Source organism: Erpetoichthys calabaricus, chromosome 7 (assembly GCF_900747795.2).
Source record: "Erpetoichthys calabaricus chromosome 7, fErpCal1.3, whole genome shotgun sequence".
Taxonomy (NCBI): domain Eukaryota; kingdom Metazoa; phylum Chordata; class Cladistia; order Polypteriformes; family Polypteridae; genus Erpetoichthys; species Erpetoichthys calabaricus.
The window spans coordinates 143,625,920-143,649,895 of record NC_041400.2 but is presented as its reverse complement, the minus strand read 5'-3'; the positions used below and the strand labels follow the sequence as shown (position 1 = coordinate 143,649,895).

At 33.0% G+C, this 23,976-nt stretch overlaps 1 protein-coding gene across 1 annotated transcript in view; it reads right to left on the bottom strand.

Moving 5' to 3' along the window:
- mast4 (microtubule associated serine/threonine kinase family member 4) overlaps nt 1-23,976 on the bottom strand; it is a 491,113-nt gene that overhangs the window by 41,633 nt on the left and 425,504 nt on the right. Inside the window, exons 8-15 of the mRNA XM_028805493.2 lie at nt 20,126-20,204; nt 15,214-15,368; nt 14,359-14,434; nt 10,738-10,947; nt 9,573-9,674; nt 5,986-6,118; nt 2,244-2,311; nt 493-584 (exon numbers count right to left, since the gene is read on the bottom strand). Coding sequence (XP_028661326.2) covers nt 493-584; nt 2,244-2,311; nt 5,986-6,118; nt 9,573-9,674; nt 10,738-10,947; nt 14,359-14,434; nt 15,214-15,368; nt 20,126-20,204 — 915 coding nt within the window. The remainder of the gene's footprint in view (nt 1-492; nt 585-2,243; nt 2,312-5,985; nt 6,119-9,572; nt 9,675-10,737; nt 10,948-14,358; nt 14,435-15,213; nt 15,369-20,125; nt 20,205-23,976) is intronic.

The following is a 23,976-nucleotide window of genomic DNA, read 5'->3' as shown; positions in this document are numbered from 1 at the left end:
CTAAAGATAAACTAAAACTTAAAATAAATGTCAAGCATCAGTAAATGAGTAAACCCAATAGTTAAAACAACTATACTTTATTATAGTACAGCTGAAAAGATATACCAAGATACATGGTAAAAAGTGAAAATACCATTTATTTTTGAAAACAAATGTATTTTTTAATAATTTTCAGTCTTTCAGATTTAGTAATGATACGGTAGTTCTGTATATAAAATAAAGATTAATTGACTGATTGATTGATGGCCCAGAATATTTGGCACAATTGTTTAAATTTTTTTAATAATATTATTATTATTAACTTTGTCATATTCATAACTTTTGTCAGATAGCTCACAAGATGTCTGTAATGGAAGTGTCACTGCACATTCTAAATTTGTGCAGCATTTTCAAGATTGATTGATTCTTCCCTATGTTTTGTTACGAAAATTGTAAATCATACCACTGTATACAGATTTCTTGCAATAATTTTACAATACTAAATCAGCTTACCCATATGCACCATTACTGATCAATTTAATCATCTTAAAATCATTTTCACAAGGCTTATGCTGTGATTTCAGAGAGCTGCTCAAACTTTGGGACTGTGTAAACAAGACAATAATATTATGTTACAATACTATTCATGCCTTATATAATGGAACAAAATATATAACTCATATTTAAATCCCAAACATAGCTTTTCACTATAATAAAATGTACACTGTACTAAATTCTTTAGAAAAGCCAATGAGTAAAACCAAGTTTTGAGTTTGATTTTTAGGTTTACCAATGTGAAGAAGCTTAAGCTTAATTAGACAACATCATGCATACGATAGGAACAAAAATGTTCTTCTCTTCAGACATGTCACATTCACTTATTAAATTAAACCAAACATACATATTTTTGGAATTTAGGAGGAAACCTTGGGGGCAGACACTGTAGACATGAGGAGAATGTGCAGACTCCTATGAGATGGCACAAGATCACAATGAATAATTTATGAAATTTTTTTATACCTGTGTCATTGAGAAAATTAAAATAGTGCAAAATGTTTTCAAAGATTCATTTTTTCAGATAGAATATTTAAAATGAGCCAAGTTAATTCTATAATGAATTTATAACTCAAATTTGCCTGAATTTAGACTAAAGTTTGCTGTGTTTTAATATAGATGATCAATAGTTTTTTTAAATTCCCTATTACCATTTGCTAAAAATCATAACTGTTTATTTATTGTTATGGAAAACTATTGTCAGAAATCTTCAGCAAATAAAATTGTATGCTTTATCTTTTTTGAAGTGTGAGATTTGCTTTTTTAAAATTGGTTCTGGTAATATCAACTTCTTCAAATAAAATTCCTTGTCTTTAATAAAGTTTACTGCACATATGTTTTCAACACTAAATGTGATTGGTTAACAAAAAAAAAATGCTGCCATATGCTTGTTAAGAATATTGAAGAAAAGTTGCAATACATAGATTTACTATTCATACAAGAGGTATACTAGGATAACTGGTGGTAGTGAACAATATAATGATCAACTGAATTAGAAAAAATATTCTTCATGATTAGTGTATTAATAACTTGTTAATTCATGAATGAAACTTTCACTTTACATAAAAAATATTATTTGTAGCAATATATGAATAAAAATCCAGAGCATTTTAACACAATTTCATGAAGTTTACTAAATTTAGTAAAATTATTTAAATTATTACAGGGAATCAAGTAGACAATGCATATGACAATAATGACCTATTATTCAATTGAGTGAAGTTGGGTGTTAAAAGAAATCTGAAGCTAGCGTGAATTTTATAATAACTTTAATATTGTTTGGTACATATAAGTGCGGGCGGCATGGTTGGACAGTGGTAGCGCTGCTGCCTCGCAGTAAGGTGATCTGGGTTCGCTTCCCGGGTCCTCCCTGTGCGGAGTTTGCATGTTCTCCCTGTGTCTGGGTGGGTTTCCTCTGGGTGCTTTGGTTTCCTCCCACAGTCCAAAGACATGCAGGTTAGGTGCATTGCCGATCCTAAATTGTCCCCAGTGTGTGCTTGGTGTGTGGGTGTGTGTGCCCTGCGGTGGGCTGGCACCCTGCCCGGGGATTTGCTCCTGCCTTCTGCCCTTGTGTTGGCTGGGATTGGTTCCAGCAGACCCCCGTGACCCTATGTTAGGATGGAGCGGGTTGGAGAATGACTGACTGACATATAAGTGCAGCTCTGTTGATCTTGAGTTGCAGAATAATTATTAATAAAAAAATAACTTACACTAATGGATTCATCAGTTTCTGGTGTTTCTGCAGTTCCACTGTCATAAGATGCCAGCTGAGCAATTTCTAAAAAGGACAAGAGATCAAGAACACATCTTCACACATGCACACCCAGGAAAAAGAAAAAAAACAAAAAAAAACCTAATACTACACAGCTTATGCAGAAACTCACAAAATATCAAAATTATAAATGAATTTAAACCTTTTCAAGTTTAATCAAATTCTAAATAATGTTGATTAAACATACAGATATATTTTAGTTGAATTTACATTACTAACAAAACTGAGGAATGGTATTTAATGTTAAATATGTCATTCAAAGCAAAACCTTTTTCTTTTTTTTTTTAAATATACATAAAAATACAATAGGGTAACAATTAAAGCTAAATATACTCTTTAGAAAGTGCAAATTTCCCAACATTTTTAAACAAATCATTCCATTAAAAAATGTTCTTTCTTCATAATATCCAGAGGACTTCCTCACTAATTATGCCATGCAACTCCCTGTTCGGACACTGATTCTCCTATGGCTGGACTGCTGCAACACACTCCTGGCATTACTTCCTTCAGCTACTACCAGACCTCTCTTGCTCTTCCAGAATGCAACTGCTCGACTGGTGTTCTTCTCCTTGTTTCACTCCTACTATGTCTCTGCTGCGGTCTTTCCACTGGCTTCTTGCTGCTGCAAGAATCCAGTTCAAAACTAGTGATGCTTTGATCAATTGGTTTGTGATTTCAATTAGCCAATTTTCAATACAAAAGGCTCAATTGGTGTTTGGAAAATTGGTCAATCACAAAAAATATTTTTTTTCTAAGCTGTATGGTAATTAGTAGCAGTTCTCCTTTAAGCGAGGTATTACGGTTGTTCAGCTAGCACACGTCTTTTTTTGTTGTGAACATCATGTAAATATTGAGCAGTAAGGCAGGCTTTACCAGAGAGAGAGAGAGAGAAGACTAGAATATTAGTATTTACATTAAAAATGTGGAGTAAAAAACTGAGAAAAGGGAATCTGAGAAGTCGTCCTGTGCAATTAGGCAAATGGCAAGAAAGGCTACTTTAAAAATTCAGATTATATTATTTTATGCTTTAATTAAAACTGGCACTGCTTGTCTGAATTTGGATGGTGAGCGAATTTGTGCTTAGTCCTGCAGCTTAAATTTTCAATCAGATAAAGAAAAAAATTAAATTGCTGCTTACTAAACAATAGGTTTTTTAACCTAAAAGCAAAATTTGCCTATTTTACTTGTAAACTTGTTATACATGTTTGCCTTGTATCTTCTTGATAAACATCTTATGAACATTTGATAGGTTTGTGGGTTTTTTAAGGTTTATTATTTGTTGTGTGTGTCATACAGTCTATGTTTTGGTAAGAGGTACTGCATAATTAAAAGTATAATCCATATTTATAATTACGTCAAGAATTAATAATTTCAAGCTGATGCACTGTAAAAATAAAAACAAAAAAAACACACCTGTATATAGAGAATGTATTAATGATTAAAAATATTTCCAAACTATAAGTGCACATACAGTATATTGACATTTAAGCAATGTTTAACTTGTGTGAGAAATTATATATATATTTTTTTATTTGATCTTTGTTCAGATATGTACATTACCGAAGAAATTAAACAATATAACTGCTTGTAATTATGAGAAATAGTTAAAAAATAATGTATTTTAAGGTGATTTTATTTATTTTAGTATTTTTAAGGTCACTGAACAATAAGCCTACTGAATTTCATTTTGTTAATAAAAAAATGAACAAGTAACACCTGTGGTCTAATTATACAAATACCAAAGTTAACACTTTAATAGAAAACATAAGACCTATATGCATCTGGTCATGAACTTCTTTAGAGTAACAAGTTTTTTTTAAGGGAATTCAGTAAAAAAAAACAAAAAAAACAAACTACAGTTTTGACCTACAGGTCTCTGAACGATTCTGATCCTCAGTACTTCCAATCCTTAGTCTCTCCTTATCTTCTTTCAAGAAGTCTAAGTTCTGCTTCTGCCTTTTTACTGACCATCCCTACTCTTGCAAAACATGCCCAGACTGGACAATGTTTGTCCCTTCTTGCTCCAAAGCTTTGGATTGATCTGCCTTTACGTATTTGAAGTGTACCCAATTTACTTTTGTTTGGGTGTCTTTGAAAACACACCATTCTATTTAATAATTTCTATCTACTTATCTTCTCTCCTAAAGGATAGTTTCTGTTGTACTGACAAAGAGTTTAGGACACTAATCTTTGTTGCCTTTCTTAGTCTAGTCATAGTTATAATTATGTAGTAGTTCTACAGCCTCGTGCTTGTTTTACATCTCGTTCTGTGGAATTTTGTTGCTTACATCTTCATTCTTGTATGTATTACATAAAACACTTTATTATTATTATTTTTATTATGATTTCCTTGATACTCTCAGAGCCTAAAGGACACCCCATGAGTTTCCCAGTCTATTTCTCACATTCTGCTCCTAGTGCTGCCTCAGCCAAGTTCTTTAAAAACAATGTAGTTTCTTTCCTGGAAGAAAAATTTTGATTATTTGTGTTGTAATTAAAAATGTACATTTTAGATTTGCTACTCCAGCAAACAGAAGGCACAATACAACTGAACTACAGAAAAATAATGGCCATTAGACCGTAGCAAAAACATGAACTCATAAATTTTAAACTGCAACCGTTACATAACAGTTAAATAATAAACTGCTTTCAAAACAAGATTTTTGTAATATGTTTTCTAAGAAAGGCTTACACTATGTCTTATATTATCAGTGATATCTTTCAAGGCCTGTGTTGAATTAAAAGAAGCTGAAACTCCTCTATAGCACTGCTGACAAGAAAATAATGGGTGCTAAAATATCCCAATGTGTGACCACTAAGTAATACTGCTGAATGAGAACTGTTTACTGTTAACATCTGTCCCCTTGAAAATCACTTATGCAGATCTCAGGGTAGCATAATATTGATAAATGCACAACACTGGAGATTACCAGCCCATGGCAGTAAATCCTTAAGAAAATCAGGACTCCAGAACACACTATAAAAGTAAATTATCTGAGAAATTTCAGTACTCAGGAAGCTGCAGGAAATAATGGGTGTGCAGCAGGAGTCTGCAATGAAACTGCTAGGATTCACCATCATTCTGCTGTCCCCAATGTCTCTAGTACACATTTAAATGCTATTAAACATCTGCCCAGCTTTTACTGCATTGTTTTTTAACTATTTCCATATAGTTCTAATGGAATCAGAGGTGACAAGTATCATTTGGAAAGAATGAGCATAATTGTCTATTGAGAGCTCACAAATTATACCACCACCTATGGTTAATAGTAAATATATTGAGATATTGTAAGAGTGTAATATAGTTTACTTTGAAATTGCCCCCTTAGTTATGCATCATTTGGCTGGTACAGTCAAAAGTGACATTAGCACTACATCACATGAAATATTAAAGTACTCATTTGATAGCAGAGATTTATCTTCCAACCTGGAAACTCTTTATATCATCCTTTATTAAAAAGTCTACTAAAAACAGGGTAGGCCAAAAAGACAACAACAAACAGTTGAATAATTATATGTTTTCAAATAATTTAAACTCACTAATAACAGCCATGTAATGCTAGTGCCATTGAAAAAATAATAATTTTAGAAAAACTACAGAAAATCACATTTTTAATAAGAGAAAGTGAGTTTTCTTACAAATTATTTTCCAAATGTTGTTATTTTACTCTGTAATGTACCTTCAAGAGGATCTCTGGTGAGGCCCAGTTGACTAATAATGTAACGTGGGATATCTGTTTTGATGCCTTGACCTTCTTTAGCATGTCCTTCTGCTGCTTCCAGAAGATGATAAAATTCCTCAGGGTCAAATTCCTAAAAATGTTGATTCAAAATTTTCAGTTGAACCTAAATTATTTAAACTACTGCTCTGTTTCTTTGTCAAAAAAAAAAAACACACAAAAAACCTATCAACATTAACTATGTGGAAAAAATATGTATTGTTTAACCCAAAATGAACACACCCTTTTGCTAAATATAAAAGAGTTACAGCACAGGAGATACCAAGACATTGTCATTCATTAAACAATTCTAAATAAAGTTCTTTACCCAGACTTTATCACTTCTAGTTTCGTATTCAAAATAATGGCCTTTCATTTTTTCATGGGTTTTTCAAACTGTTTCACAATCTGTTTTGGACCTGGGATGCCCAGGACGACATGTGCAACCCACATGACAAGATGAGCAGACTAAAACACTTGAATGCACAAGCCCACCTCACTACAACCAGTAGGTCAAGCCCTGACCCATTTAGCAGACTGCTATGAGAACAGCATTTGAATACTGCAGCATCAGCTATGGAAGAATTGAAACTGGAGACTGTGCATCAGCGACCTTCAGCCCCACCCTTAAACATCTACCCTGCACTATGGTAAAGGGTGAGGTGAGGTGTACTAGGAATGATTGTGTAGATGAGCAGGTTTTAGCACCAACAGCACACATTTAAATCTTTAGGAATGACCAGTTTATGAAAATTCATGCATATAAACAGTGGGAAACGTATAGTATTTTAGTTAACTGACTGAGCAAAGCATTATGAGTATATATGTAGCCTGTTGTTGCGTAGTTTAGTATTGTAGTAGCAAATGTGTCTAGAAAAAGCCAGTTGCACTTGAAAATGTAGTAAAGTAAAAGTGAAATGAGACAGAAAATTTTATACTCCAGTAAAACAGAAATATTCTCAAAATATACTCAAATACAGTAACAAAGTATTTCTACTTTGTTACTGTACAACACTGAAATACTTTCTTGCATGTTCACTTCAAGCTATAGACAGTAATATAATACTAGCAACAGAGACAATCAACAAAACTAGATGCACAGAAGACATCATATAGTATTAACAAAATATACAAGAAGATGTACTTGTCACCATGGGTGTCTGTCAAAGAGCCTTATGATCTGTGGATAATAAATTTCCCTGGATGTAATGGTATGAGTGCTTATGCTCCTGTACAAATTTCCATAAGGGAGGAGGGAGAATAGAGACTATGTAGAATGCCTGAAATCTTTAATAATGATTCAGTTTACCTTTCTAAGGTGAGATGCATTACTGTGTTTTATGTCTTGAGCAAAAGCAGATGTATTCCAGTAATATATTCTGCTGCCTTCACCAATATTTGGGGGTTTGACCTTTCCAGGTACAGTACCATACCAGTGAAGTTTTTCACCATTGTTCACCTATACAAGCTGATAGGACATTTAAAGTTACTACCTTATCCTCAACATTCTCACTGATGTAGATGGCAGTGTGGTCTGCCTCTTGCTTCCTTAAGTCTATGACCAGTACCTTTATGTTCCTGATATTAAGGGAGATACTGTCTTAATGGCATTACTGTGACAACAAGAAAATCTCTGCTCTGTAAGTGGTCTCATCATTTGTTGATAAAACAGGCTAATAAAATTTAAATTTGTTAATGTATAAATATCAACAAAAAATAAATGAGACAACCTCACTAAAAGATGTCATTTCCACTGGACCTTTGTGCCTTATAACCTCAATATCTCCAGTACACAATATGATATTGACCACATTTTTACTTCAAAAGAATTAGAAAACAAAACAACTCTAATATCATCCGTTTACATCGTCCATAATAATTATTGAAAATTCTAAAATATTTATGCATGTTTAAAAAAATGACTACATTTTTATGTTTGCCACTCTCATTATGGTTAATTGTATCAAAAATCTGTCTCCTCTCTTGTGAATGCTCCTTATATGACAATAAGACAGGTCATATATTCAACTTTTGCCTACGGGAAGTACTAAAGAAGCAAATGACTCATTTGTGACAAGATCCATGCTTGATCTGGAGTAACAACAGTAATTTCAGATGGAGGTGGTGAGAGTGAGAAGAGACTTTGTGGTGGCCCACCAGGAGCGCTGCTCAGGAAGTTGGGTATGTGGCCAATTTGACCCTCATTTGTTTCTCAAGTGATTTAGCAGTTTGGTGCATTCTGCATGTTCTGCATTATTTTTCAATATTATCACTGATCTATTGAAATAATTATTACTTTTCCACAAAAAAATACTCTTACACTAAATTTCACAATAAAATTTTCCAAGGGCTTAATAAGCTCAGAAGCACTAGCTGAAAAATAATACTAAAAAAATAATGTCTTTCTACTGTGATGAGGAGTGTGAAATTTGCTTTTTATTTATTTTACACATGTAACATACATTTCATAACTCTCCCAGATAAAACCAGGGAGAACAGCTAGTCATTAAATAAATGTCAAATGCACTGTTGATTTCTGAAAAGGAAAAAATGGAGACAATGGCAAGGTATATGTTTATGGAAGCTGTAAATATTTAATTAAAGAAAAGAAGGAAGCGTTTAATGCATTCCGTTGTGTTTTGTTGGCAAAAGGAACATTATGACAGAAGATTTTTAGGTGTGCTGTAATAAAAGGAAACTGGTATATTTTGCACTTGATTTATTTATGTAATGTAGACAACTGCTTAAAATATTCATATAATAGCCTACAAAAACATTATAAAATGTCCAGATATCTTTAGGAACCCAGCACTTTAATAAACACCAATCTATTAATTTTCTAGATATATTTTTCCTGTTCAGGCTGCATAATGACAGAAATGGAATGAGGACAAATTTATGTCAGATAATTGCATGAAAACTGAACAATATGCATTTTAAGACCTTAAATGCTGCAAAATTGCATATTGTAATTAGACCATATTTTGGAAACGGGCATCTTTCTCTGCATTGCGTATTACCATCACACAAAATTACTTTTCTTATGACGGAGGATGTCACCCTTTTCTATATACTCATAAAATCAGGCAAAGGCCAGAGGTTCAATCACTATAATATTAATCACTATAATATTAATGCTTATTTTTTACCATTAAAAGCACACAGCATTACAGAGAAGACAATACAATATCAGATATACTCTACATAATGATAAGAACATAAGAAAAGAACTCAAAAAACAACAAATGTTGCATTGACATATAATGAAACAAACCTGTAAATATACTAAGACTATTTTTTACTGCCTAGTGCTTGCACAAAGGAAATTAAATACAAGTCATTTTAAAAAGTAGCATTACTGAATGTAGCCAAGTATAACATGAAGGAAAAAAAGACTATAAAATAAAAACACAGTGATAATAGGCTTTGCAGGCCAGTTAGGTTGTTCTGGAAGCCAAACAAATGATTCCTTATTTTTTCTGATACACACTGAACTTCACTGTTCAATATTCTTGTCTAAATCTAAAGATAGCATAAAAGAAACTTACCAGGCACTCAAGCAGTCTAGCAGGCCTGGCGATGGCGATCAGAATTTTTTTGACAAGATCTTTTATGAATGTTACCTCTCCACTTTCAGAACGTTCTTGTGACTGTAAGCAAAGAGGATTGTAAACGTGACTTAAGTTTTTTTTTTTTTTACTGCAATATTATACACCAAGACTACAAATTAAGTGTGATCAAATCAGAAGAAAATATTTAATAACTCTGCTAAGATTTATTGTATCAGTGAAAACAGTTTATAGTAAAGAAAAAAAAAGATCAATTTCAGCCACTTCTATATAAGATGCAAAGAATACAGATTAGCTAAAATAGGTCTCATTGTACTTCATCATATATCCATTACAGGAGAGAAAGTGAATTGAGCACCAATAAAACAAAATCAACACATTTTTGGCCAATTAGTTACACTAAGATAAAAAAAAATATGATTTTCACAGTCTGATTAATTAAAAATGTTTGTTGCAGATTTAAAAATTTAAACACATAATGCTAAGGATTTACATCACAATATTCTGTCATTTTAAGGTTTATGGAAACATAATATGATTTTAAAATATTGTTAATTGATATTTAATAATTCACTGAGACCACAGTAAACATAATATTTGTTACTCTCAAGGACTAGAATTTGTTTTTGTGCAGTCTCAATTTTGTGTTAATTGGAAAAAACAAATACTTTTTTAACTGTTCTGGTTTTACCCCTTCTCTGATTAATCCACACTTCTTTATAACAAAACTGAGAGAAGATGGCACCTATCTTGGCAGCATTAGCACCTGGCAGGGATTAGTACTTTATAAGGTGTTAGCCCTTTGCATGTCACACCTATAAAGAGCTACACAAGCACATATTAACAAAAGACCATTTCATAATGTACAGTATGTTAATTAAAGTTGAAAACAACATATTCCTTGATTTTACATAGTTCTTATTCTTGAAGATAAATTCATATTATAATGTAAATAACTAGGGTTGTATCAAATAACCTGAAGAAAAATAAAGCAAAAGATTAAAATCAATATAGCTAAATCCAAGAGGGAAAATGTGCAAGTAGTTAAAACACTGTTTAGAGCCACCAAAGGAACTGGAACTTTGTCCTTTGTTTTGGTTGTCTTTTTCAACTGCTGGAGCCAACAAATCTTTATAATGCCTACCTCTTGGCACAACTTTTCCAATTTCTCTTGCAGCTCAAAGAAGTATCTGGAAGTGATGAGTCCCTGGCGGGATTTTTCTAAGCAATCTCGTGCCAGTTCAATGATCTGATGATGAGCAAAACTGAGGACTCCATCTGCCAGAGGGAGCATACTGTCCAGGGAGTTGTTTCTGATAATTTCTTGAATTCTCTCTTCCATTTGAGCTGTGGCCTAATTGAAATTTTAAACAAATAACCACAAAAGCATCTACTGGTTAGAAAAAGTGACATGAGCAAAATTATGCATGTAAACATGCATCTGCATATTGATACTTTTGAACCCAAAATCTTCACAGTATTTACTGGGCCATGATTACAAGCTCAAATCTGCTAACATTTAAAGTTGTCCAAAAATGCTGTTTACCTTATGTAGAACAGAGATGTGCCTTCTCATTTTTGGCAGTAAATATTTAAATGGGGCTATAATTTGTGCACAGCGACTACAATGGTAGAATAAGTGTTAACAGCACTTAAAACTGCCTTGAAACACAAGTCAATATAACAGCTACTCTGTCATGATCAGACACAATGTTTCAGTGACCAAGCAAGTCAAAAACCACATTGCGCATGCAGTATTGCAAACATAGCTGGCACTTTAGAAAAGCATAAGCAGAGATGTAGCATGGATTTTAAAAGTGGGGGGATTCTAATTACCGGTTCACTGACAAATGCGCACCGACAAACCTGCGAACTGATTTTCGACAAATGCACGCCGACAAAATTGCACGCGCATTTGTCTATCGCGCATTTGTCGGGTCACTCTAATGACCATTAGATGCCAAATATCTGGATGAACTAAATGGGATAACTTGGCCATTATTAACCAGAGACGCTCAAAGAAGCAAACTTGATTCTGAAATGTTTTATGCCGCCCGTTAGCCAGCCTATTACTAGGAGTGTAGTTTTCCACTTTAGAGACATTGCAAGTTAGACCTCATGTAACACCATTGAGAAATTAATTCATGTGTTTGTTTTAGTTGACTAGATTATTGAGCTCCTATCTGGAAAGAAAAAAAAATCAGTTGCATTTAGTTTAGACTGCAGCAGCAAGAATATTAAACAGAAAAAGAAACTCGAAGCACATCTCCCCAGTTTTAGTGTCTATAGAAATGACGTTAAAATAGCAAAAAAGATATATAAAGCCTTAAATAATTTAGCTCCATCCTATATTTTGGAATGCCTCTCCCCTACATTCCAACTGAGTATCCCTAATCCAAAATGATTGTGACCAGAAGTATTTTGGATTATGGAATATTTGCATATACATAATGAGATATCTTGAAGACACCCATAATCAGGTAGGAAAATAGAGCCAAATCAGCTAAATGATGACTCTCATGCACAATAATTCATATGTGGGTTGACATGACAAACATATTAAACCTCAAATGTGATGAGTATGATGTAAAGACTCTGCCTTCGCTGCCTAAAAGAGTTAATGCTGTTTAAATGCACTGAAAGAGTTTTCATTAGTTTTTATTGGCTACCTGTTGTCACTTCTCAAGGAAATGGCTAACAGGTCAGGAATATCTCGCAGCCAGGCATAAAAGAAGTGATGAGGTGACCGTCTGCTGTTATGTACCAAAAATCTGGAATACTTGACCAACAGAGATATGGCAGGATAATACTGTTGAATATTTTCATAAACTGCTAAAAACTCATTTTTTAAATTTGACTTTTTCATAGTTACACTATTAATGGTTATATAGCCTTTGGAATTATCATATTCTTAAGGAATTTGCAATCTTTACTAATATCTACTTTTCTCATCTTAATTTTCCAGTTTCTCTGGGGTGGTGTTTTGTGCCACCACCACCACCTGATCGAGGTACTGTGCAGCCACCTGTGATGCTTGAAGGAAGGTGAGTGCTCCAGCAGTCCATGAGACTCACTGCATTGCATCCTCTGGGGAGAAGCCTGGAAAAAAATGAGCAATGACTTAAGAACATTTATTTTAGGTAGAAGGCCCAGTGGTGGGTGAGCGGTCTGTTGGCTTTGGATTCCATGCAGATTTTGTCTTTTTTCTCTCACTTAACTGGAGGTTTTTTTTTTTTTTTTTCTGTCCTCAACAGCCATTTGACCTTATCATCAGAATTAAAAAGAAACTATTCTATAGTACAAGGACTCTATCAATTATATATATATATATATATATATATATATATATATATATATATATATATATATATATATATATATATACTAATTATGTATGTGTGTATCATTTATTTTTGGTACGTTGTTTATTATTATTCTTGTCTAGTTTAATTTGGTTTTCTTTGCTTTTAAGTATTTCTTGAGCTACATCCTGTGTTTGAAAATTTGCTATAGAAATAAATGTTGTTGTCATGGTATATAGAAAGTACTTAATTTAACTGATTAGTGTTCATATATTAGGGCTTTCACCAACCTGTGAGATGATAATGCTATACAATAGCATGTTGACGAAGTGAATTTTATGAGATATTGTAAGCTTTTTTTAAAAATGAAATGTGTTATATTAATCTGATATAAACAGTCAAAGGGGAATTCAGATAATTTCTAAGACAATAATTCAAACATTAACATATATTCCTGTAAAGACTTTTTTTACACTTCTCTATTCTTCTATTGTGTGTGTATATTATGATGTAATAGTATAGGCTCTGTTTCTAGTATCTTTGCATTGTCTTTTTTTAATATTGCTTATTTCCTTCTCTTTACATCATGCCACTACTCTGTATTTAACTTAAAATGAAAAACAAATATTCCAGTGAACTTTTATTTGTTACAAAATGAAATAAATTATATTTGTAAAATAAAAACTGACAACCAACAAAGCAAATAGCATAAAAAATAAATTGTTGGATGGACAAAAGTTTTTTTCACATAGCAAAGGAAATCAAGTTCTGTAGATTTTTAAATAATATTGCTGACTTTGTAATTGGTCACTTGGTCATTCAGTTTGTCTTTGAAATTAATAAAATGCATCTGTATCTATAGTAGCTGGAGAACTTAATGTGAAAAAAGCTGAAACTCAAAATTCTATTATTTCTCTGAATTAATGACTACCAATGAATAGCCAAAGAGATATTATGAAGCTTCACCAAACACACTACTCTGTCAAGTTATACAATGGGTTGGTGATCATTAAAGCTCTTCTGCACATGACCCTAGCGTCCAAAATTTGCATTAGCTTTATTCCCTCAAACAACTGAAGTTACAACTGTGTAGTCTGTGTCTGTTTCTCTTTCTTTTTCCTTCATACTACACTTGGCCAGAGGGAGAAAGGGTGTGTAGTAAAAATATGGTTTGCTGCTTTCACACTAAAGGATTTATAGTAACAGTTAATTTTAATCTTAAGAGACATCAATATAATCATGTATGTTCATTATACTGTTCTAGACTCTGTTTTTGTTCATCTTAACTGTGTGTGATGATATACACAAGGATAAAAATATCTATATTTACACATTTAAATGAGTTTTCTGTAATTTATAGATTAGTTAATCATAAATTCAGTGACACAGTGAGCACAAAACACTGAAGCAATAACAAACTTTTTGTCTTTTTTACATCTTGCAATAAATTAAAGAAGACTTACCTTTGGAAACCGTTCTTTATAAACATGGTTCATCATAATAATTTCATGGTCACAGCAGGCTGGTGATCGTCCAGGACTACAGACAGAATAATCAATCAACCAAAATTGCAGTATATAAACAGTTCCACAGCAATGAAAAAGATAAATACCTTATTTAACCAGATATTTAAAATGAAAAATGTTGACTACAAATTTGGAATTGTATCAGTAGGATATTGATTCTTATTTTTCCATTTGCTGTCTTTTAAAAATTTTCAATGTCATGAAAATAATGTAAAGATAAACATTTAAAAAGAAAACACTTTTGCACAAATTCAGCTTTGTATTCATTAGCCTTAGTAGTTTCACTTTTTTGTTTAAGGAGGAGAAAATTTTACAACAATTTTAAAACATGTTTTTTAGAAAGCGATCTGCTGACACATTTAGACAATTACATAGAAACTGGCACATTAAGGACCATCAGTTTCTATTTCACATTAATTTAGACATATTAGGTAAACAGAAATGAATGTTCTTGTCAAAATGACATTTTTGTGTCAGAAAACTTCTGCATTGAAAACACAGAATCAACTTAAAAAATAGGTTTTCAAAGTATGCTCATAAATGATAAACAAAGTGAAACAAAAATACAGAGACTGCAGCAAAAGTTATAACCTTTTATTTTTTTTTTTTTTGCACAAGATCATCAACATTAACAGTGAAGGGTATCAAATTAACATTTCCTTTAATGTTTCTTCTCTGATTCATTATCAGATAGTTCTGCAATAGAAAAGATACCAGGAACAAGAAGGAATTCATTTACTGAAAGAAAATAGATTGTTGCTATTTACCACTGAGAAAAACTTCTGATTGTACCTGAGACTCCGGGATCGTGGCCGCATTGGTGTTGATCGCCGGGTTTCATTTCCAGCAATGCTTTCTGTACAGAAATGTTTAGACAGGAAGTGTAATTCATCGGCTGTTGGTTGATATGGAAGCTGATGAAGCCTCTCCTGTGAGGAGCAGGACGACTAGAAAAAAAATGATAATTACATAGAATAGTAAATAAAAAAAGGTAAAATATAACCTTTAACTAAAAATAAAATAACAGTGAAGGACCACAAGATAATCATTTGAAAGAACTAACCTTTATATAAATACACTCAGTTTTCACTAGCACAATTTTGTTTCTTTAGCCAGAGATGCTGCTGCATTTTGGAATTTTTTCCTCATGTATGCCTTTTTTATTGTTAACTGACTTTTACTTTTGAATACATCCCAGAGGCAGAAATTCACATTATGATGATAAATGTATTAAGTCATCTATTTTCATTTACTGTACATCTGTCAATACTTCTTACATAAAGCTATGAGCGTAAAAGAATATTCCACCCAAAATGATATTTTTGTATATGTTACTTACTCCATGCAGTTTGTAGTGGTGGTTGAGAAAAATATTTAATTGTATGTTTTCATGGGTAACAGATGAAAACAAATGTTCTGATAGAACTGGAATCTATGGAGACCAGTGCTGGCCATGCAAACAATATAAAAACTTTATCAAAACAAATCTCACATTATGAGATTTCATCATAAGCTCATAATGGGCAAAATGTGTTTTTTTTGTTTTAATTATAATTTTTTGGTAAAATATTAACAATGAAAAACTAGAGCATTGCATGAAGTGAGAGAAATTCACATGGAAATGTGCTTTTCAGTAGAAGACAGAACTCTTGACCAATGCATTGTAGGAGATGCAGGTTAATTCTGTTTACATGGAACCTTAATTAAATTGATATGGAGGTGTTCTTTAATCCAACTCATTCTAAGCTGTTAAGTCTCTTGTCATGAAAACTTCCAAGTAGTTTAGTATATTTCTCATACATTCTTTTTTTTATATCAACAACTGCCTGGCTTGGGCATGCCAAAGCAATTAACTTTTTATGCCACCTGAGTATCATCATGATCATAAGGTACAAACTGTATCCAAAATTTGGATACCTGGTATGATGTGAATGTGTAACAGGGTTAAAATTCATGAAAAATAGTTACAAAACAAATACTTGTTTCCAAATTTAAGAAAAATTAAATAATAATTTATAATTTATGCTTAAGTGTGAAAATCAACTCAAATTTAGGGGAAAAAGCCATTACAGCCTATGTAGAGGGTTTTTTTGATTGGCTTTTAGGGCTTTACATTCAATCGTTAAGCATATGAGATGACAGCCAGTAGAGACTCACTTTGAAATGCTACTGCTCTGTGCCTCATTCAGCATAAAGGTACTGAAGAGGAAACAAGTGTCGAGTGAATGTTTTATTCATTATCTCCCCTTCCAATTTCCAAATATCCAATTTTAGGACCTTTCCCCAACTGTTCCCATAGCTTGGCCTCACATCTGAGAAAGTTCTCACATTCAACCCGGGCAGGACGGCAGCTAAACCTGGTTGGCACTACAGGTGTGCTTAGTATTAACTTATGCTAAATAATATACATTTTTTATATATACTTTTTTCCTCACATGTATGCTTTTTAATTGGGCAGTCACCACATTCTTAGGGTATGCAACACAATTTCGAGTTTAAATTTATTGTCATATCTACAAGGAACAATGAATCTATTATCTGCCCATCACTCACTAATGTGGCTAATTATGAAAGCCCTGTACTGTATATAGTTGTAACAAGAATGTAAGTTTAATGTCACTGTGCTCTGTACAAGAAATTATTTTATAAATTCACTCACATGTGCAGGCCAAAGTTAGTACACAGGGGCTGTCAGCATTTAGAAACTGCTAGCATTTGGAGAATGAAGGGGACAACTGCAAGAATGGACATTGTACTACAGTAATCCCTCGCTATATCGCGCTTCGCCTTTCGCGGCTTCACTCCATCGCGGATTTTATATGTAAGCATATTTAAATATATATCGCGGATTTTTTGCTGGTTCGCAGATTTCTGCGGACAATGGGTCTTTTAATTTCTGGTACATGCTTCCTCAGTTGGTTTGCCCAGTTGATTTCATACAAGGGACGCTACTGGCAGATGGCTGAGAAGCTACCCAACTTACTTTTCTCTCTCTCTCTCTTGCGCTGACTTTCTCTGATCCTGATGTAGGGGGATTGAGCAGGGGGGCTGTTCGCACACCTAGACGATACGGACGCTCGTCTAAAAATGCTGAAAGATTATCTTCACGTTGCTACCTTCTGTGCAGCTGCTTCCTGAAGCGACATGCTGCACGGTGCTTCGCATACTTAAAAGCTCGAAGGGCACGTATTGATTTTTGATTGAAAAACAAACTCTGTCTCTCTCTATCTCTCTCTCTGCTCCTGACGGAGGGGGTGTGAGCTGCCGCCTTCAACAGCTTTGTGCCGCGGTGCTTCGCATACTTAAAAGCCAAACAGCCCTATTGATTTGTTTGCTTTTCTCTATCTCTCTGACATCTGCTCCTGATTTGAAGAGGAAGATATGTTTGCATTCTTTTAATTGTGAGACGGAACTGTCATCTCTGTCTTGTCATGGAGCATAGTTTAAACTTTTGAAAAAGAGACAAATGTTTGTTTGCAGTGTTTGAATAATGTTCCTGTCTCTCTACAACCTCCTGTGTTTCTGTGCAAATCTGTGACCCAAGCATGACAATATAAAAATAACCATATAAACATATGGTTTCCACTTCGCGGATTTTCTTATTTCGTGGGTGGCTCTGGAACGCAACCCCCGCGATGGAGGAGGGATTACTGTATTCCTGTATGTTAGAGATGAAATTGAATCCTTTCCTTTCCTTGTTTGGAAACCAAAGAAGGGCCTACACATGGAGGAACCAGTATAAATATTTGAACAAGCAGCCAAACACTTCGAAGCCAATGGCCGAATGAGTGATATCGTCATTTGTCCAGAAAATCCTTTCACTGCAGCGACGGAAAATGGTAGACTGTATACATCAAGTTCCCACCTTGGTATTGTTATGCTATGGCTTCCTCCATCTGTAATGCCGTGTAAATCGTCAGTAAAGAAAGCTAAGTTATTTTCTCTTATGTGATTTTTACCGCCGTATCAGTACGGGAGGGATATCGCCTTTTAATATCATATCTCTATTTTTCGGTTACTTAAAACGCTGCAATTATAAAAGAACGTATTCCAATTAGGGAGCTATATCGCCCCCTAAAGGAAACAATAGTGTTTATTTGTTTATGGACATCCTGTCACAAAATTATATTACTTCTGCAGATTTTAGTAAAGCATTTAGAGTAACATGCTGTTGTATAAAACAATTGTAGAATAATATAATTAATACTTCAAATATTTCTTTCTGTCTTTCTTTTAAACATAATAACCACAGGCTCAAATGTTAATCCACCATCAGACATTGTTACTCTTGATATATTTTATAATATACAGCAGAAACAGTTCATGTTTTAATGCATTTTTTTTTATATAAAAAAACAATAAATTGTTTTTTTTAAATACGTCAACAACATGACATATATATTTACCAAATGAAGAAAAATACCATCTTAATTTTTGGTGCAGCAAAAGATTTGGTTAAATTAGAAATATCTTCCTATCTGCAATGACATTTCAGGGCACAGTCAACTGAAAGATTCCTGTGAGCATTTCAAGTAAAGTGTAAAATATCTCATACCAATTAAGCTACATTTTAATGTGTTGTTTTTTCCAAAATGTATTAATTAGAATTCATGGATAATGCATTGTAACACAGATGATGTGAGAGCCTGTTAGAAAAGGTGCAGAGCTGTTACCATCCCACACTGTAGAGTAATACCAGCTGTTGGGACGAGGAAAGATGGTATTTTTAAAAGAGTGCATTTGCGTTTCTTATGGAACATTGGAAAACCGTGTTTGAACAGAAAAGTTTTTAATAGACTAAACTATCTGGATTAAGCTATAATTTATTTAATTGTAGTATATTGAATACCGGTAATAAAGATAATGTTAATGAAAACCAGGTAAGAGTTTTCTGCTTGACATTTTAATATGTTCTTGTCATATCTTTTAGTAAAAATACACAAAATTAAAAAATTAGAGTACTACTGCAGAGAGATATTTTGGACTATCACTGATTTTCATCAATCCATACGAAATTGAACAGACTATTTCTCTATGTTTAAGAAATCACATGTTCTGGGCATGATAACTGTTGACATACAAACCTGGCATTGAGGAATTCTTGTATTACATTCAGCACTCAGATGATATAAGGGTAGGTGGGCAGAGATTTACAACTCAAAGAACAGACTCATTGCACAGAGTCTCCTTCTCCCTGTTTCTCACATTTCAACTCTGATGCCATAACATCTTAAAGCAACTAGTTTGAATTTTCTACATGTCTTCTTAAAAATAAATAAAATAAAAAGAGTCATTCTAAGCAAAATATTTCTTAAAATAACCAATGGCAAGAAAAAAAACTGCACATAGTATAATAATATTTTATTATGTAAAGGATTAAAAGAAATACCCAGGTGTTTTATTTCAAACAGCAAACAGGAAACCTTTGTTAAATACAGAAAATAAAAAATGATGTACATTATTACCTAAGACTAAGTTGGTTCAATTGAAGTGTAAGCTTGGAGACAATGCCTCCAAATGTGCTATTGGAGTTAACATTCAAATGCCGTTGAAGAACAAAACTAAAACCAGTAAAATAATTACAGGGAATTTGATCCTACTGACCAAAATCCCTAAAAACAAAACTATATTAATTTGAGTTCAGTGGTGAAATGCATTGTGCAATGTTAAACACTGGAAGTAAAAAAGAAGTTTGGGGACTTACTGAAACTGTTGAACTTGGTGTATTGGTTCCATAACCTGAAGAGGGAAGTGATGCCAAAGACCAACGTCTTCCATCAGTTCTACAGGGAAAACAAGCATGGGTTTTTATTAAATAAATAATGGCTTAGTTCATGCTTTTGTGAGGCTGATAAAGCACATGTTCTGTTTTTTTTATTAGGATTGAAGACACCTCACAGTTTAAATAACAAAGAAAAGTAGCTTCTTATATGATCTTGAGATATCTTAATTACGTAAAGGAGAAAAGGTAAAGATATTTAACAATGCTACTCCACAGCCAAAGAGAAAACACAAAATGAAACTAACCAACAAAAATAATATTCATTGAATAACAAATTAAATATTCCACATTTAAGAAATAATTTTAGCATGAAAGCACTATGTCTAACCCTATGTTAAATATTTTCTATTATACAAAATACAGCAATCAATACACTCTGTTCACACATTTTTAGAGTGACATAAACTTTGGCTTTATTTACTTCAACTTCTTAATTAAAAATATTAAAACTAATATTACAACTTCATTCATACAGCACATTACATTTACTTTTGCAGTGTAAGGTGCTTTACAGGCTGCTCCATTGATTCATAAATTGTAGATGTAAGAAAATGTATAAAAATGACGCTACTGTACCAGATTGGTAGAGTTAAAAGGCTGGAAAAGAACAAATAGAAATAAATACAGTACATACACACACTGCTAGATATGTGGGAAAACAAATCAATAAAAGCCAAGGGACATAAAAAGGCATATATTGTATAGTACAACTTCTAACACCGACAATACTTTATAAAACAATCAAATTTAAATTAAATGTACAGCAAGGCCTAAAAACCCTCTGATAAAACCAGTTCTATACTCTTTCTAAAAAGACATTTAGTATACTGAGGAATATTTTTCCATACAAACTGAGGACAGTGTAAAAGCTCAAGGCAGCACCTCAACTTCTCTTTTATTTTACTTTGGGGAGACAAAGCAGGGCCGGTGTCAGTGGCCTAAGACCAAATATACTTTTAATAAAATATTAATTTATTTAAGTTGTGAGGGGAGTGATATACATTTTGCTATGTTCATTAAATAAAAGGTGCCTGTGATAATAGAACATGTGCAGGGAAAATTATATTACGGCAAACATTAAAATTAAGTATCTCACAGATGACCTGTCTGGCAAAATAACAAACCTGTTTTTTTCTGCAAATTATTTTACATGCTCTCTGGTTGATGACACAACTTTTTATTTTAATTATGTTTAAGTAAATTCAAAACACATCTAATCTTTAATATCATTAAACAGTTATACAAAGCCTTCATGCTACAGTCAGTACTTGGTGGCACACACATTCAATTCATCAGCAAGCTGTAAAAACCAATGCCACGCCTGTGTAATATTTCATTTCATTAAAGTGCCTATGAAGAGAAAATCAAAGGCTTCAAAATAGATAGAACTACATAGAGCAGTCATTTGCTTTAGTGGTGTAATCACTTGGCATGAAAAATGACAAAAAACATGTAATTTATTGTTATGGCTATATCATTTTTTTGCATAACAGGTTTATTACAGTAAAGGATTTCACAAGGAAGGAAACAACCCTGGGGATGGGGTGCCAGTCCATCACAGAACATACTCATACAGAGCCAATTTAGTAAATTTAATAAACACCTTGTGGAACACCAAAATGTATTCTACTCAACTTCATGAAAATCAATACAATTTTTCCAGATGTTAAAGAAGTAGTTTTGGTCTACATTGTCAAAAGCAGTGCTTTAACCTAAAGGAACTATAAAGACACACATTTACAGTATTTTTAGTATCAATATCAAGTCCGACAGTGCTTATTAGTTTAACTAGAGCAGCCTCATTTTTATCAATGGTCCTAAAATTAGACTGAAACCTCACATGGATGTTACCTTTGCCACTTAAATCTGATATCTAATTAAATATCTTTCCAAACTTTTTCCAAGAAAATTGAGATATGATACACACTTAAAGTCAAAAAGTTGAGAAGGATCAAGTGCAGTTCTCTTTGAGATACTTAATGATACATTTTCAATGGAGAAGGTAATTATTACATTATTCAAGGACAAGTAAGAATATCTTCAACATTTATGTACTGCACTCTCAAAAAATCTGTACCTATTCCTTGTGTCTCTGCTCTTAAAGCACTGGAAATTTGTTTAATAAATGATTGAAATTCTTTACATTTGGATGTTGAACATAGTTAAACTCAACAGGCATATAGTTACGGCAGAATTCATTAAGTGCTCAATGAATGATCACAGATTTTTAAATTACATTTGACGTGGTGTAACTGTTGTGCTTACCAGAGCACCAAGGTAAATTGCTTTCTTTACTTGTAACTTTATTATGAAAACCTGCTATATTGTCTTTCTCTTTATACCTTAATTTATGATAATATAAATGTTCACCCTGAGCCATGCATTTCTTTACTTCTGAATTCATTCACTGGGATATTAAAAGTAAATAAAGATTATTGAGGATGCATGAGGTCAACAGCAGATTTAAGTTGTACATCAAAATATTAATTTAATTTACAGCAAAAGATAAAAAAGATAAACAGTAATAGTATCACCTAAATCTCCATTACAAAAAACACTTCATTTTATTTGTCGAAGCACTAGCTACTTTCTTAAGATCCAAGTCTTTAAATTAAAATTGTCGATATGCTCATAAAAAAGAAAAATCTGATAACACAAAGATCCCATCAATATATCAAATATAAAGTCATTAAGTTTCCACTAAGAAAGCATATTTCGATATATGAACATTTAGGGCTACCTCCGCAATAAATACCTCAACATCATAAACATGCTGTGTCAGATTTGATTAAAATTAAGTGATGTTATGGAAAAAGAAAAATTAGCTGACATGTGTTTTTTTATTTATTGATATTTGTCTTCAATAATGCTGTAGTGAGTGGGACATACTGTACTCTTTTTCGCCACAAATGCTGACAGAGATCGCACAGTCAAATGGGGTGTGCCATTTTATGCAAATGAAGGTCATCTGCAAAAGTTAAAACAGGCAAAGTTCAGTGTAGCTTGTACAGTAGATATATTTAACAAGCACACCATAAAGCTTAAGTGCTTGTCAGGCAATTTGGCTGTGAGGGTGGTTGATTATGTGTAACTGATCCAGTAAAAATGGTATTTAGTATATATTACACCCCTCCAACCTGATCTAATTAGCAACCTTGTGGGAAATGCAGATGTGGGTCTGCTGTTTCCATCAGCTAGTACACTGCTACAGATGATTTTTATAAGTGCTCACAAAGTAAGAGCATCGACAAACATGGCATTAAATGTGGCAACTGCTGTATTTTTTTTTCTTCTCAAACACTTTGGGATAACAGTTTTATTGTCTCACTAAATTACAGAATTTATCTTACAGCATATCTTTATCACAAAAGAAAGATGTGTTGCCAAAACCAGTGAATCCTTAAACAGCAATCTTCCTTTCTTTCTTAACACTTCTAAACCCAAATACCTGATTTTAGTAAGTTTTGCAGGTGAAATGTAATACTGTATAATCAAAAGGAAACTCAGCTGTTTTGCTTATCATTACCTATTGTGATATTATATTTGACATGATCTATGAAGCAAGATTCTGGGCAGTTGGACAGTGGAAGAGTGAAGCACTTAGTCATACGTGCACTTCATTTTACTGTGTCCAACATATGAGAACAATAAACCTGAGATAAACTGGTTAAACTACATTTTCGAAAATGCCAACACTGATGTCCATCTGCATATCATTAGAATTTTAATACCACTTAACTGTCAGTGGTTTTTGAAGTTAAAAAAAAAATTCA